This window comes from Myotis myotis, unplaced genomic scaffold (genome assembly GCF_014108235.1).
Source record: "Myotis myotis isolate mMyoMyo1 unplaced genomic scaffold, mMyoMyo1.p scaffold_m19_p_9, whole genome shotgun sequence".
Lineage (NCBI taxonomy): Eukaryota > Metazoa > Chordata > Mammalia > Chiroptera > Vespertilionidae > Myotis > Myotis myotis.
In genome coordinates this window covers 57387140-57403324 of record NW_023416401.1, presented here as the reverse complement: position 1 = coordinate 57403324, position 16185 = coordinate 57387140, and the positions used below count along the sequence as shown (strand labels likewise).

Genomic DNA, 16185 nt, shown 5'->3' with positions numbered 1-16185 from the left:
TGAGGCCCTGTCTTTTTCTGCATTTGGGTGCAAAAATACTAATGGGTCAGGTGTGCAATCTCAGAGTTTATCTGAGAAATCTGATTAATCCTGCAGAAAAGATCTAAAGGTATCGACATCAAGTTGGAATTTGGGATTTTCTCGCTGTTTCTGGGCTATGCGGTTCTTTCCCGGGTACACTGTAGCAATTTGAGTTTTGAGCATCTCCTTCTGCTTGAACTCTTTGGGGACAGAATCTAGGAGGAACTTCAGGCTCTGACTAGACTTCCAGTGGACGCACCAAAGAAGCTTAACTCACCCTTGACCCCAGAGTTTTCACAGATGCCTGGTGAAGAAGATTCAGCTGGCACTCAAGCTGTCTCAGAAGTACTAGCAAAGAAACTTAGTAACTTATCTCTCAACCCTAGTACCAAATTCCCTTCCCTTCCACCAAAATGTTCACCCAAAAAGCAGGACAGAGAAAAAAACTTAAAGGGGTCTGGACTGGGGGCTGAGTCAAGTCATGCTCTACAAGAGGAGACAGGGAGTGAGGATCGTGGCAAGTGTTTGGAAAGAAAGGATGCAAAGGCTGATTAAAGTTATGACATACCATACTGCCGGAAGCCGATCCATCCTTGCTGCTTGACACAGTCGCTGCAGGAAAGAAACATCTGCACAGCATATGTTTCAAGGGACCTGGCGTATATAGCATACTGTTCTTAATATGTTTGCTCCCCTTAGCGCTGTGTGTTTTAACCAAGGTCACCTCTCCAAGAAAGGTTGTTTCCCCAGGTAGGAATTTTTCCCTGAAGTCAGGGAGGGGATGCCTCTCCTAGAAAGGTTGTTTCCCCAGGTAGGAATTTTTCCCTGAAGTCAGGGAGGGGATGAAACTCCTTAACTAAGTGCCAGGCGGGTAGTTAATAACTACAAACAATCATGCTTAAGCTACATAATCTTTACTCCCTGGAATGGCGATAAGAAACGCCCTAACCTTTGTAATAGAAACTGACAGGATTAAAATCAACTGGGATAAATACGGATGTAACAAGACAATAAACAGCAGAACCTCTCTGGAGATCCAGACCAGAACTTGGCTAGAGATCCTGGCTGGAGATCCTGGCTAGGCTGCTGATCAACTGAACACTGTCTCCGTGTCCTTCCTTCTTCGCCTACTCCGTCTACGCCTTTGGGAACCCCTGGACCTGCTGGGGTTGGACCCCAGCACCATACCATGTGTCTGCTTAAAAAAACCCCAGAGGAGAGGGAACTTGAGATTCAATCAAGAAGCCAAAGATCTACATGTAGCTGTAGTTATTGCCTATTACATGGAGAGCCTTCTGATATTATCATTGAGAATTATGATTTAGCTATAAACTTTATTGTTTATTATTTGAATTGTAACAAATTTTTGGATGTGCTATTTCAATTTTTAGTAGCAAATGTGTGTATAGGGCATCTTATTAAAATTTGAGGCATATCTGAGACAGTAAGAAAAACAAATAAATAAAGGTATTGACATTAGGGTTCCCCAAGGAAATGGCCCAGTCTGATCACCCACAGTGATAAGCCTCACCTGCAAACAGGCCATTTAATAATCCACCCTTACTAAATGTGGACAGCCAGCCAATGGGATCAGTAGCCATTTGGGAAAAGCACCTGTGACAGTTAATCAATTTCTGGTTTCTCAACCTCAGATCTCCAATTCTTCGTAATACAGAAGATAGGCTGCATAAACACTTTCCCTCTGCCAGTCCTTTTTAAAAAATTTAGCACAGGAGCCAGTAGCTTAAGGTGTCAGGAACCTTCACAGACCAGCTGTGGTCACACCCTCAGTCCACACTCTCCCCACCCAACTGCAGTTTCTGTATAGCAGCTCAGATCTTATTTTAGACAAATGTCTCCCCCATATGGTAAGTGGCTCTAGGGACCAGTTATGGCCCTCATACTCTGGCGAATTTCTTCACTAGTGGCTGGCTGTGTTTTCTGGGGAAACCATGCCTCCTTCAAAGAAGCATGACTTTCCAGCTTGGTGGTGGAGGCTCAACTAAGTCAGTTCCTTCAGTGTCCACGCTCCCTCAGCCTAGAAGTAGCAGCTACTTTTAGATCCTTTGGAGTCTTCTTTTACCCCTCTGAGAAATTAACCATCTTTTAGTAGTTAACAATATTTTATTTAAATTTTCTTTGCTCAAAGTATGTGCTTGCTGTCTCCTAACCAAACCTCATTAGAAAGAGCCCGCAGAATGGAAAGTGTGACCTGAAGACTGCTGAGGTGTCACCAGGAAACTCTGACTTATGTACTAAATTAAAAACAAAAGGGCCAGACCCTGGAAAGGAAGTGCTTTCCTCCCATTGTCCCTCCCATGTCCTTTATTGATAAATTTTAACACCATCAACTGGTAAAGAAGAAATGCTGGACAGAAAAAGAATGCAGTCATGTCTCAGCACTGAATAATATTTACATAGGATGACAGTGTAAATACTAGAAATTGATCTAATCAAAGTTATGTTACATTGGGAGGATGGAATGGTGGAAATACAAATGTGTGTCACGGGGCCAAGTAAGTAGGAGAGAAAAATCATCTTCCATAATGGAATGCCAAAAGAAAATGCCTATAGCTAAAAACTCAACAAGTGGAAATATATGCATATTTAAAGAGGTAGGCAAAGGAATTGAGTGCATATATCCAACAAGAGATGTATGAGATTGTTCATAGCAGCTTTTTATTCATTACTAACAACACACCCCAAACAAAACTAGACATAACCCAAATGTTCATAGGAACGTTTGTGGTACTAAAACACAATGGACTGCTACACAGTAATAAAAAGAATTACTGACATACAGAATCGCATGGATGAATCTCAAAGACAATATATTAAAGAAGAAGACAGATCCAGACTAGTGTACAATGTGATTCCATTCACATTACACATTGCGGACGGATTACGAGAATTCTTGTGTTTTCTGTTCTAAGGCTTGTGGCCAATCACGAGAATTCTTTAAAAAGATATTAGCTTGTAAGAACATGTAATAAATAACTTCAAAATGCAATGGGTATTTAATTTTAAAGCGTGCCTTTAACATTTATGTAAAACATTTTTTGTACTCATTCAATAGAAACTTATCTGGTCACTGGGTAAAGCTAGCAATAAAACTACTGGTCCACAATTGCCTGTTAAATTCAAGAACAGGCAAACTAACCTTTAGAGCTAACAGGATAGTGAATAACTTGTTTGGGGAGGGGTATTAGTGAGTAGGAAAAGGTAATAGAGAACTTTTTGGGATGATGAAAATATTTTATATCTTGATTTGGTGGTGGTTACATAAGAGTATCCTATAGCCCTCGCCAGTTTGGCTCACAGGATAGAGTGTTGGCCCAGGGACTGAAGGGACCCAGGTTCGATTCAGGTCACGGGCACCAAAAAAAAAAAAAAAAAAAAAGAGTATCCTATCTAATAAGAGAAACATGGTAATTAGCCGTAACTTCGCTACCCTTCCCATTGGCTAATCAGGGTGATATGCAAATTAACTGCCAACCAAGATGGCGGCTGGCAGCCAGGCAACTGATGCGAACAGGAGGCTTGCTTGCTCCAGTGACGGAGGAAGCCAGGTTCCCTGCCTGCCACTGCTGGGCTCTGAGCTGCTCTCTAAGAAACATTGTTACAAATATAGAAGCTAAACAAAACCCCAGAAACCTGCTTTCAGCCGGCTGGGATCTCAGAGCTGGAGTCGCAACAAAGTTTCAAATACAGAAGGTAACAAAGCCAGAAACCTGCTTTCAGCAGCCGAGTCTCACAGCTAAAGCCGGCTCTCAGCTCCAGTGACAGCCATAGAAGGTAAATAAATCCCAGAATAAAAAAAAAAAAAAGGATAAAAGGAGAGGCTGGGAGCTTCAGTCACCTGCCAGCCAGAAAATGGCCCTCAGCCCCTCACCCAGACTGGCCAGGCACCCCAGTGGGGAAACCCCACTCTGAAGGGTGTGTGACCAGCTGCAAACAGCCATCATCCCCTCACCCAGGCTGGCCAGGCACCCCAGTGTGGACCCCCACCCTGATCCAGGACACCCTTCAGGGCAAACCAGCCGGCCCCCACCCGTGCACCAGGCCTCTATCCTACATAGTAAAAGGGTAATATGCCTCCCAGCACCGGGATCAGCGGAGCAGCGAGGCCTCCTGGCCCCTGGAGCAGCGTGACAGGGGGCAGCGCCCAAACCCCCTGATCGCCCTGAGGCTCTGTATGTGACAGGGGGCGGGGCCACAACCTCCCTATCCGCCCTGCTCTGTGTGTGACAGGGTGCGGCGCCCCAACCCCCCCAATGGGCCCTCCTCTGTGTGTGACGGGGTGGAGCCGCAACCTCCCCATTGGCCCTGCCCTCAGTGTGACGGGAGGAGTGCCCCAACCCCCCAATCGGCCCTACCCTGAGCGTGACTGAGGGTGGCATCACAACCTCCTGATCAGCCCTGCTCTGTGCATGACAGGGGGGAGCTCCCCAACCCCCTGATCGGCCCTGCTCTGTGCGTGACAGGGGGGAGCTCCCCAACCCCCTGATCGGCCCTGCTCTGTGCGTGACAGGGGGGAGCTCCCCAACCCCCTGATCGGCCCTGCTCTGTGTGTGATAGGGTACAGAGCCCCAATCCCCCTGATGGGCCCTGCTCTGTGCGTGACAGGGGGCAGCGCTCCAACCCCCTGATCGGCCCTGCTCTGTGCGTGATGGGGTGGCGCCACAACCTCCCCATCGACCCTGCCTTGAGTGTGATAGGGGGCGGCGCCCCAACCTCCCCATCGACCCTACCCTGAGCATGACTGAGGGTGGTATCGCAACCTCCTGATCCACCCTGCTCTGTGCATGACAGGGGGCGGCGCACCAACTCCCCAATCGGTCCTGCTCTGAGCCCGACCAGGAGCTGCGGGGCAGGCACCTAGGGATTGGGTCTGCCCTCTGCCACCCGGGAGTGGGCCTAAGCCAGCAGGTCGTTCTCTCCCGAGAGGTCCCAGACTGTGAGAGGGCACAAGTGGGGCTGAGGGACACGCTCCCCCATGCCATTGCACAAATTTTTGTGTACCGGGCCTCTAGTCCTATATAATAAAAGTCTAATATGTTAAGTGTCCAGTCGTCTGGTCCTCTGTTCAACCAATCAAAGCATAATATGCTAATGATATGCTAAGGCTGCTCAACTGCTTGCTATGACGTGCACTGACCACCAGGGGGCAGACAGTCAACCGGTCAATCAGTCACTATGACATGCACTGACCACTAGGGGGCAGATACTCTGATTGGTAGGTTAGCTTGCTGCCAGAGATCGGGACTGAGCGAGATGGGCTGGACACGCTCTGGAGCACTCCCATGGTGGTCCCTCCTCGGCCCTGAGTGTGCACCAGTGGGGTCCCTTGGCCTGGCCTGCACCCTATCTCAATCTGGGACCCCTTAGGGGATGTTGGAGAGCCAGTTTCAGCTGGATCCCAGAGGCCAGGTGGAGGGACTCCACTGGTGCATAAATTTGTGTACTGGGCCTCTAGTATGTTATAAGTCAATGAGATGTACTTATGATTTTTTCCCTTTATGTAAATTATACTTCAACTAAAAAGAAAGTGATATGGAGGCAAAGCCCAAAACAGCCAAAAGAATCTAAGAAGCAGGAAATAGAATGGATGGCAGATCCTTTGTAATAAACTCTGTAGAACTTCTCTACTCTAAAAGATATGTAAATTTGTAACTTTGATAAAATATAATCTAAGTAGCAGAAAGCCCAGCTGGTGTGGCACAGTGATTGAGTGTGAACCCATGCAGTCAGAGCACATGCCCAAGTTTCAGGCTTAATCTCCAGTATGGGGCATGCAGGAAGCAGTGATAGATTTTTCTATCTCTCTATCCCTCTTCCTTCCTCTCCCTCTAAAATCCATAAAAACATATTTTAAAAAATAAAAAGATTATTAACTTTGGAGTTAATCTGACCTGGATTCAAACCACTTCTACCTGGATAATAGTGGCAAGTTATGTTCCCTCTCTGGCCTTCAGTTTCTCCACCTTAAAATAAATCTAATAGAACTATGTGAAAAATAACTGAGTTTGGACCTTAAAGTACTTATCAAAGTGCTTTATACATAATGAGTACTCAGTAATGCTAGTTTTCTCTCCATCTACCATTTTCCTTCCAACACAGAGACTACAGTTGAGAGTACATTACTCTTATTTTTTCTCATTTCCCCATTCCAGATACCTCAGTTTTCCAACCTATTGCTCTTTATTCCCTCACTCCTTCCTAGGTCACCTGTGATACTGGGATTTATAATAAGAAACATATTATTGGTCTACATTCTGTCCCTGGCACAGAGCTCCCAAAGCCCTAGGAATTTCAGAAGTAAAAAGAGCAAGTAATGTGTATTGTTATGTTAATAAAGTGACTAAGAAAGCCCCTAAGTAATTTCTGGATGGGGGCTGGTTGCCAGGGAAACCAACCTAGTGAACTTTTAGTCTCACCCCCAGACCTATGGGGAGAGAGGTGGGGACTAGAGATCGAGCTCCATAGATAATGACAAATGATTTAATCAATCACAACTGCAATGAAGCCTTCATAAAACCTTAAAAAAACAAGGTTCAAAGAGCTTCCAGGTTTGTGAACATGTGGAGGTTCTGAGAGAGTGGCGAGTTCTGAAGAAGGTATGGAATTTCCACTTACCATGCCCTATGCATTTCTTCCACCTGACTATACCTGAGTTATATATATCTTTTAAAAATAAACCAGTAACCAAGAAAATAAAATATTTCTCTGAGTTCTGTGAGCTGCCCTAACAAATTAATTGAACTCAAGGAGGGGTTGTTGGAGCCTATGACCTATAGCTGGTCCATCAAAAGCATGGGGGACAACCTAGACTTGTGTCAGGTGTCTGCAGTAGGGGTGAAGAGGGGCGGTAGTGCAGTCTTGCAGGACTGATCCCTTAACCTATGAGATCTGACGATATCTCCAGGCAGATAGTGTCATAATTAAGTTGAATTGCTGGTGGTGTAGAAAAAACACACACTGTAATTGCTGTCAGAATTGTATTTTTCAATTCACTTCTCTCTCTGAAAAGAGAACTGGGACCCCTCTCCCTGTTATTCATGTAATTTCCTCTGGAGACTTCAGTTTCCTCACCAGTAAAACATGGGAATTGAACAAGACAACCTCTAAGGTTCTTTTAGCATTAACATTTCTAGGTTTCTTTTTTCTCTGAAATTCCTTTCTGTGAAGCCTTTCCCAGACCTACTTATGGTCTAAAGATGTTTGGTGAGGCACGTGATGTTGTCAAACATTTACAGATGGCATGCTGCTTACAGGGAACAAGTGTGTGGGAGGGTGAGAGGGCTGCCTTCACTCATCTCTCTCCAAATGCCAAGAGCCATGTGGCACTGAGTTACCTTTTTCTTAAAACTGGACTTTCCTGGGTCACATGCATCTCACACTGCACTGGAAGTGTCACCACTAGGATCAGGTGAATTCTAAGCCACCCCTTCTTTCCTGAGGTAAGCCCCTTCTTCGCATGCAAGCCAATAAACATAGCTCTCCTACCTGGAATAGGCACTTACCTGCCCAAAGTGATGAGCCAAAATAATGTCCACAACATTGGTTGTCAAGCCTGAGATCTAAAAAGAAAAATCTGTGTCAAAGGTGTAAGTATATGAACAAATAGCTGTCCACTTAAAATCAGTGCAATGTACTGTTTATTATTCTCTAACAAACAAAACCACAACTCAGTGTCACATATTTTCTTTAAAATATGTTGGTTTTTTTTATTTTTAGAGAGAGAAAGAGGGAGAGGGAGAGAGAGATAGAAACATAAATGATGAGAAAAAATAATTGACCAGCTACCTCCTGTATGCCCCCTATTGGGGATTGAACGCAGAATCCGGGCGTGTGCCCTGACTGGGAATCAAACCAGCAATCTCTTGGTTCCTGGGTTGACGCTCAACTACTGAGCCACACCAGCCAGGCTCACATATTTTTCATGAGATGGTGCTTTCAATACACATGAAAACAAGAAACAAGTCAGGAAAAAATGAAGTGTCTTCCAGAGTAATAATATAATCTTATTTGAAGTTAGCAGCTGGAAGAAATGGGGCCATAACTTCTTTGAAAACTTAAGACCAAGAAGTCAAAGCTATCAGTTAATTCATTCCTGCCTGTACTTTTGTATTTACACTGGATTTATGGATAATAAAAATCGACTTACAACCACTCTCAAGCCATCCAAGAGACAGAAACAAATTTCTTTCTTTCAGTTTTTGTTTGTCTTCATTTCAGGGAGTGAGAGGAAAACTGCTACGTTTAATGAATATTCTTGCAGTTTCAACATTTTTCTCCTAATTTTTTCCACTTCAAAACGATACTTATCCCTTTTATCTGTCTGGTTGTTGTTGAGATTGTTTATATTTGTAAGGTCATTAGCATATCCTGTAGCTTCCTATCTCTAAAAGATATTAGATAGAATTCTATCTAGATAGCAAATACCTTCATTTTTCAGATAGCTAACATGACGATGCACACATCTTTAGCACAGGTTAAACTATTTGGGTTCATTGAAGAGAGTGACTCATTCATTAATTTCACTCATGAAAAGAGTGAAAATGTGCTCTAGCCGATTTGGCTCAGTGGAGAGAGCATCAACTTGAAAGGTCCCGGGTTCAATTCCAGTCATGCATGTACCTCGGTTGCAGGTTCCCTGGCCCTGGTCAGGAGGCAACCAATCAATGTGTCTCTCTCACATTGATGTTTCTCTCTGTCTCTCCCTCTCCCTTCCACTCTCTCTAAAAAATCATTGGAAAAATATCCTTGGGTGAGGATTAACAACAACGAGTGAAAATGTAAACTACAGATTGGGAGAAGAGATTTACATGCACCCAGCAAAGGATTCATATGTAGAATATGCAAGAAACTCTCATAGATCAATAGGAAAAAGATCAGCAATCCAATTTAATAAAAAAAAGAGTAAAGATTTGAATAGTCACATCATAAAATGATATTCAAATGGCCAGTAAATTTTAAAAAAGGTGTTTGACATCATGGGCCCTTAGGGAAATACAAATTAAAACCCAGTTTTGCCCCGGCCACATGGTTCAGTTGGTTGGAGTGTCGTCCTGTACACCAAAAAGGCTGCAGGTTGGATTCCTGGTCAAGGCACATACCCAGGTTGCGTGTTGGATCTCCGGTTGAAGCGCATATGAGGGGCAACCCATCAATGTTTCTCTCTCACATTGATGTGTGTCTCTCTCTTTCAAATCAATAAGCATATTCTCAGGTTAGGATTAAAAAAGACAAAACTACCCCCCTCCCAAAAAAACAACAGTTTTATTTACCCATAAGCACAGCTTAAAATTTAATAGATGCTGCAATTAAAAACTGTTTAATAATGAAAGCTATTTTGCTTCTGGATATCATATAAAAACAAATTAATATTACAAATAAAACTGCCCATCTTTTATAAAAATTAAAAGGACTATCCTCAATATGCCAAGATTTCGGGTTCAATCCCTGTTCAGGGCACACACAGGAATCAACCAATGAATGCATAAGTACATGGAAAACCAAGTCAATGTTTCTCTCTATCTCTCTCTGTGAAATCAATCAATAAGTTAATAAATAAATATATAACCAAACTATCAAATGTTGGGGAATGTGTGGAATAGTGAACTTTCATGCATTACTGATATGTAAATTGGCCAAATACTTTGGAACATTGGCAGTTATCTACTAAAACTAAACAGACAATTGCCCTATGACCCAGCAATTCCACTCCTAGATACAGATCCAAATGAAATGAATATGTATGAAAAAGGAGACATATGTAATACCCTTTGTAATACTTTAAGCAATAAAACAATTAAAAAAAAAAAGAAATGAAATTAATATGTATGTCCATGAAAGACAGATAAAAGAATGTGTACAGGAGCTTTATTAATAGTAACCACATAACAATTCACACAACAGACTTCTAAACAACAATTAAAAAGAACTGCTACACACAACATAAATGAGACCAACAATAATGAATTTAAAAAACTAGATACAGCCCTAACCGGTTTGGCTCAGTGGACAGAGCATCAGCCTTCAGACTCAAGGGTCCCAGGTTCGATTCCAGTCAAGGGCATGTACCTTGGTGGCGGGCACATCCCCAGTAGGGGGTGTGTAGGAGGCAGCTGATCGATGTTTCTAACTCTCTATCCCTCTCCCTTCCTCTCTGTAAAAAAAATCAATAAAAATATATTTAAAAAATAATTTAAAAAAACTAGATACAAAGGAATACATTATTTTATTATTATTATATGAAGTCTAAAAATAGATAAAGCCTGCCTGGCTGGTGTGGTTCAGTGGTTGAGCATCAGGAGGCAACCACAGGTTTGAGCCTGTGAACCAGTGGGGTCACAGTTCGATTCCTGGTCCAGGCACAGGCCTTGGTTGCAGGCTTGATCCCCAGTACGGGTTGTGCAGGAGACAGCTGATCAATGATTCTCTCTCATCACTGATGTTTCTATCTCTCTCTCTCTGTTCCTCTCTGATATCAATAAAAATATGTTTTAAAAAAAAGAATAGATAAAACCAATCTATGGTGATAGAAGTCAAATTAACAGTTATTCTGGGAAAAGAGAGGAAACATTAAGAACAGAGCTGAAATTATTCTGCATACTGATTGGGTGTGATTACAAATGTAAATACTTATCAAGCTGTGTATTTAAAACTTCTTGTCCTTAACTGTATATCCCTCAATGAAAAAATAAAAATAAAACAGGTAAGTCATTTTGAGAAGGGACCAAGAGATAAGCCAACAGATACCATTTGGTGCTTACTTTGGAAGCTGCCCAGTCAATCCAGCCTTTAGCACAAGGGTCAACATTAATGAGCACAAGGCCTTCCACAAGCTCTGGATAATTGAGCTGAAAAAGACGACAAAGACAATAGTATGAAAGTTCCACTCCCAGCATTCTTCCAAAAATAATGGAGCACGGTTAATTAATTTTTATTATGCCTTAATGCAGATTTGAAAGTAAGACTTCAGAGAGGTATAAGGGAGGCTATTCAGAAAAATAGATCTTTAAATCTGGCTTAGCACCTGGAAAACCAGTTTCTTAAATTGCTGTCAAATAATCTTGCCCTGCAAGGATCTACGGGAGAGACATAGATTTCTACATCAGAAGAAGGCACTCGGTATCTCTGCAGTTGAATAGCTCATGGTAGGTCTTCCCTGCTGGGGAAAGTGCCCTTGGAACTACTTGGCATAAGGGGCTGATGAGGCTTAAACTGGCTATTTCACATTCTTATAAAGGGTGTCCCAAAATTCACTCAAGAAGTAATTTTGATAGAAAACACAGGTTTATAATTAAAAATTATAAATTTTTTTATTGATTCATAAAGTATACAGTATAGGGTTATGTATGGAATAGCATATCGGGTAAATGGCCTCCACAGCTTTGCTGGCACATACGCACTCTTTTGTTGAAATTTTCCATGATTGAAATGCGGCTGCTCAGGCAATAACAGTTAATGGTGCTCGCTATCGCAACATGATAATCCAGTTTTTTGTGCCTAAATTGCAAGATATGGATGTGGATGACATGTGGTTTCAATAAGACGGTGCCACATGCCATACAGCCCGAGAAACAATTCAGTTACTACATGAGTCATTTCCTGGTCATGTAATTTCCCGTTTTGGTGATCAGAATTGGCCGCCCGGATCATGCGATTTAACGCCGTTGGACTTTTTTTCTTTGGGGTTTTTTGAAGTCTAAGGTTTAAGCCAACAAAGCCACGACCACCCATGCCTTGAAGGAGGAAATTGAGTGCTGTATCAATGAAATTCAGCCACATTTATGCAAAACGGTCATGGAAAATTTCAACAAAAGAGTGCGTATGTGCCAGCAAAGCTGTGGAGGCCATTTACCCGATATGCTATTCCATACATAACCCTATACTGTATACTTTATGAATAAAAAATTTACAATTTTTAATTATAAACCTGTGTCTTCTATCAAAATTACTTCTTGCGTGAATTTTGGGATACCCTTTACCTTTATTCCCAATAGGGGCTTCTTAAGGTGTTTTTTTAAAACACATGAATAGTTGATATACCATCCCCAGAAGATTGTCCTCTCAACTAGGAGGCATGTGAAAAAAGTTTCTTAAATAAAAATCAATAGGAACCTTTCTATGTACACTCAAAACTTTCTAGCTTACTTTCCCTCCTCTGATTACACTGATTATGCACACTATAGAAAATTTGATAAACAGAAAAATTATAAAAAGCAGGAAACAAAATTTGATATTATCTTACCACATAACATCAATCCCTGTCAATATTTTGGTATATTTCCTTCTAGTCCTTTCCTATGCATATGACAAATTTTATGTGAATCTGTATTTTAATTTTAACATTTTAGTATATGTGAATCACATAATCACATAATTATAAGCTCTTCTTATAAAATTTTAATGGCTATACAAAATTCTATCATAAGTATTCCCTAAATATTACTTTTTGTTAATGATGTACTGCCCTCATTTGTGATCTTTCAGGTACTATAAACATGAAGCAAGGCTTTATACAAACTGTGTCTGGAGCTGACAAAAGTTATTTAAAAACTGACATAAGCTGAACCGATATGGCTCAGTGGATAGAGCGTCGGCCTGCGGACTGAAGGGTCCCAGGTTCAATTCCGGTCAAGGGCATGTACCTTGGTTGTGGGCACATCCCCTGTAGGGGGCGTGCAGGAGGCAGCTGATCGATCTCTCTCATCGATGTTTCTAACTCTCTATCCCTCTCCCTTCTTCTCTGTAAAAAATCAATAAAATATATATTAAAAAAAACAAAAAACCTGACATAAGACGAGCAATAGTACCTGATCACTTAACACAGCAGTAAGAGCTGTGATCTAGGCACTGTCTCAAGGGTATTGAGACTAATCCTCCATGTACTTACTGCAAATTTGCTGAGGATGTAAGCTCCAGCTCCAACTCCAATCCCAATGATGCTTTTCACACTGAATGAAACACAGAAATATTGATAGGGTTAACTCACTTGAAGGTAGCATGACAAATGGAAAAGAATACAACTGGGTTCAAATCCTGGCTCTGATGCTTATCAGACATAGAATTTGATCAAATTTCTTTACTTTCTGAGCCTCAGTTCTCCATCTATAAAACAAAGATATGACCATTTACTTCTAAGTTGACTTTAAGGGTTAAATGAAATGACTAAAATCTGGGTGGGAGTCATCCTTGACAGCTCACTTTCCTGTCACCTCCATGTCTAACCCATCAAGTCCAGTAGAATCTACCTTCAAAGTATTTCCATCTGTGTCTCCTCCCCCACCCCCTGCCAATATTCAGTATCAAGCTTGATTGTTATAATAGTTTAACTAGTCTCTCTGCTTTTTCTTTCATTTCTTTCCAACCCATTTTCTCCACAGCCAGAGTAATCCTTTTTAAAAAAATGCAAACAGCATTATTGATGCTCAATTTACATACCTAGAGATCACTTAAAAAGACCAAATTAGATTATCACTCTCCTGGTTAAAAGCCTTCAGTATTTTTTCTTTTGAATAAAATCCCAAATTCTTACCTGATCCATGAGACCTATGTAATTTGGTCCTTGTCTATTTCTCAAATTTCACCACATGCCTTTCTCCCACTTGCTTATTTGGTCTAGGACTTTTGGACATAACAATCCTTCTGTCTGAACTCTTCTTGTCCTGGCTCTCTGTCTATCCTCTAAGTCTGAGGCTAGATGATACCTTCTTAGAGAGGCATTCCCCAGCTAGCCTTATCTATGTAGATCCTGATATTATTCTCTATCACAACATCCCCAGTGACTTCTTCTACAGCTTTAGTTATGATTATTTGTTTGCTTACTTTTTAATTATTTCCTCCACTAAGATGAAAGCGCCACAAGGGTAGTGCCTATGCTGTTTTGCTCATCATCATATTCCCTAGGTCAGTCACATAGTAGAAAGTCCTTAAAAACTGTATGAGAGGTTCTGCCCGGGTGGCTCAGTTGGTTGGAGCATCATTCTGCGCACCAAAAGGTTGCCGGTTTGATCCCTGGTCGGTACATACAGGAAGCAACTGATCTCTCTCTCTCTCTCTCTCTCTCTCTCTCTCTCTCTCAAAAGAAATCAATAAAAACATACCCTTGTGTGAAAATTAAAAAGAACACACAAAGCAGTGTGAGAATGAACCTACCTTAAGTGAGCAAGAACAGGAGGAAGCATTTCAGCTAGCTCATCCATTGTGGGGTACTGGTACCTGAAATCCAGAAGGATAACTTCTAAATTAGAATGCACCCAAGTTTTCCAATTACAAGAACAGCTAGAAAAGTACAGGGTTCTTAGATAAAAGCATTTCTTTTACCAAAGGCTCAAAAGAGGTGATGTGGAGTCTGGAAATGATTGTGGCATGCTATGTGACTCCCTATGTCTGCCATGCTAAACAGAAGGTTAGAGGACCTACATGTTTCTATATCCTCAAGAGCAGTCTCTTGGATCAGAGGAAGCCATTTTGGAAAAGAACAGGCAATATGGCTCTCTCTCAGGGTATTTCCAAATCTCTAATAATCACTTCAATTGGGGTTCAGGTTCAGTATACTTCCAACAGTAAGAATCAACTCAAGAAGTAGCTCTTGGTCTGCTGCTTATTTCTAGGCAGCTAAAAACAAAAGTAAACAAAGTTTTACTGGGCCTAAGCATAATCACAAATCGTGGACTCCTCATTATGAATGCTGTTTGTTTCACTTAGGCATAAGACAAAGTTCCTTTATTGCCTTCAAATTTGGTTCATAGTGTGAACCAATAGATTCTAAAATGATCAAGCATGCCCAGGAATGGATTCAGACTAGGAATCTGAGAAAAGTAGGGAGCACCTAGAGATTACAGAATCAAGGATCCTCTGCTTGAAACACAAAACAGCAATTTCAACCAGTGTGCCACAAGAATTTTTAAAACATGTAATACCTGACTATTTAGTCAGGGGCACTGACCTCGTTTCCCTTTGATTGTCAAATAAAAAATTACAACAGCCAACACAATAATAGCCATCCATTGTGACTAAATCAAAATTATACCTATTTTGCCCTAGCCGGTTTGGCTCAGTAGATAGAGGGTCGACCTGCAGACTAAAGGGTCCCAGGTTTGATTCCGGTCAAGGACACATGCTCAGGTTGTGGGCTCGATCCACAGTGGGGAGTGTGCAGGAGGCAGCCAATCAATGATTCTCTCTCATCATTGATGTTTCTCTCTCTCTCTCCCTCTTCCTACCTCTCTGAAATTAATAAAAATATATTTTAAAAATTATACATCTTTTTGGTAAGATCAGTAAAAATATGTATTTTTTGGTGTGCTGCAGAATTTTAGTAATTAGTTTATATGTGCCATGAGATTAAAAAGGTTGAAAATAGCTGCTTTAAGTGATGAAGTGCTTTTTAGCCATTTGTACATAAAGTAAAAAAAAGGAGTGGGATCCAAGTCTTACTGGATATGAACTGGTCATTGGCCAATTTGTGTTTGAGAAACAGAATAGCTTAGACATAGTCAATAGCATGTATTCTGGAGCTAGACTGCCTGGGTTAAATCCCTGCTCTGCTGTTTACTTGTTATAGAATCTCAGCCAAGTTACTTACTATCTCTAGGCCTTAGTTTCCTCACTTGTAAAATGGGAGTAATAGTAAACCTAACCCAGAGTGTTGTAAAATGACTTAATAAGTGTGAAGTAAAGCAGTGTCAGGAATACCGTTTAAGTACTATATAAGCGTTAGCCATTATTTGTCTGCAATGGTCAATTTCACTGGCAAAGGCAGCTCTGGAGATGAGTAAAGCGAGGGAGAAAGAATTAGCTTTCCACAGCTTGTGCTTTCACTCCTCCTCCCAAGGTCTTCTCCATAATCATACTGTGCAGGGAAGAGTTAGAGAGACTCTGGCTCTGCCACACAAAGCAGGTTTAGGATGAGGCTGAGAGCTCCAAGTCCAGTAAAAATGCACCTCTACCTGATAGGGCAGATTCTCAGAATAAATGGCTATACAGATATTCGAATTCCTGTCACCAGACTGGGAGGTAGAGTGGGGAATACTCTTCGGAAGCTCAGAGGGATCTGAGTTCGGGCCTAGGTAGTTGGGGAGGAACACAAAATGACAGATTTTAAATAGATGGAAAGGAAGAGATAAAAGACAGTGAGAAATGGGCGTTCCA

At 41.6% G+C, this 16185-nt stretch overlaps 1 protein-coding gene across 3 annotated transcripts in view; it reads right to left on the bottom strand.

Annotated features, from left to right (window-relative positions):
- Window positions 1-16185, bottom strand: part of NDRG3 (NDRG family member 3) — an 85231-nt gene that overhangs the window by 26093 nt on the left and 42953 nt on the right. For all 3 annotated transcript variants that reach the window (XM_036323365.1, XM_036323367.1, XM_036323366.1), the window contains 4 exons: window positions 14188-14250; window positions 12926-12986; window positions 10800-10886; window positions 7545-7601 (listed from right to left, as the gene is read on the bottom strand). In XM_036323365.1, the coding sequence (XP_036179258.1) occupies window positions 7545-7601; window positions 10800-10886; window positions 12926-12986; window positions 14188-14250 (268 nt within the window). The remainder of the gene's footprint in view (window positions 1-7544; window positions 7602-10799; window positions 10887-12925; window positions 12987-14187; window positions 14251-16185) is intronic.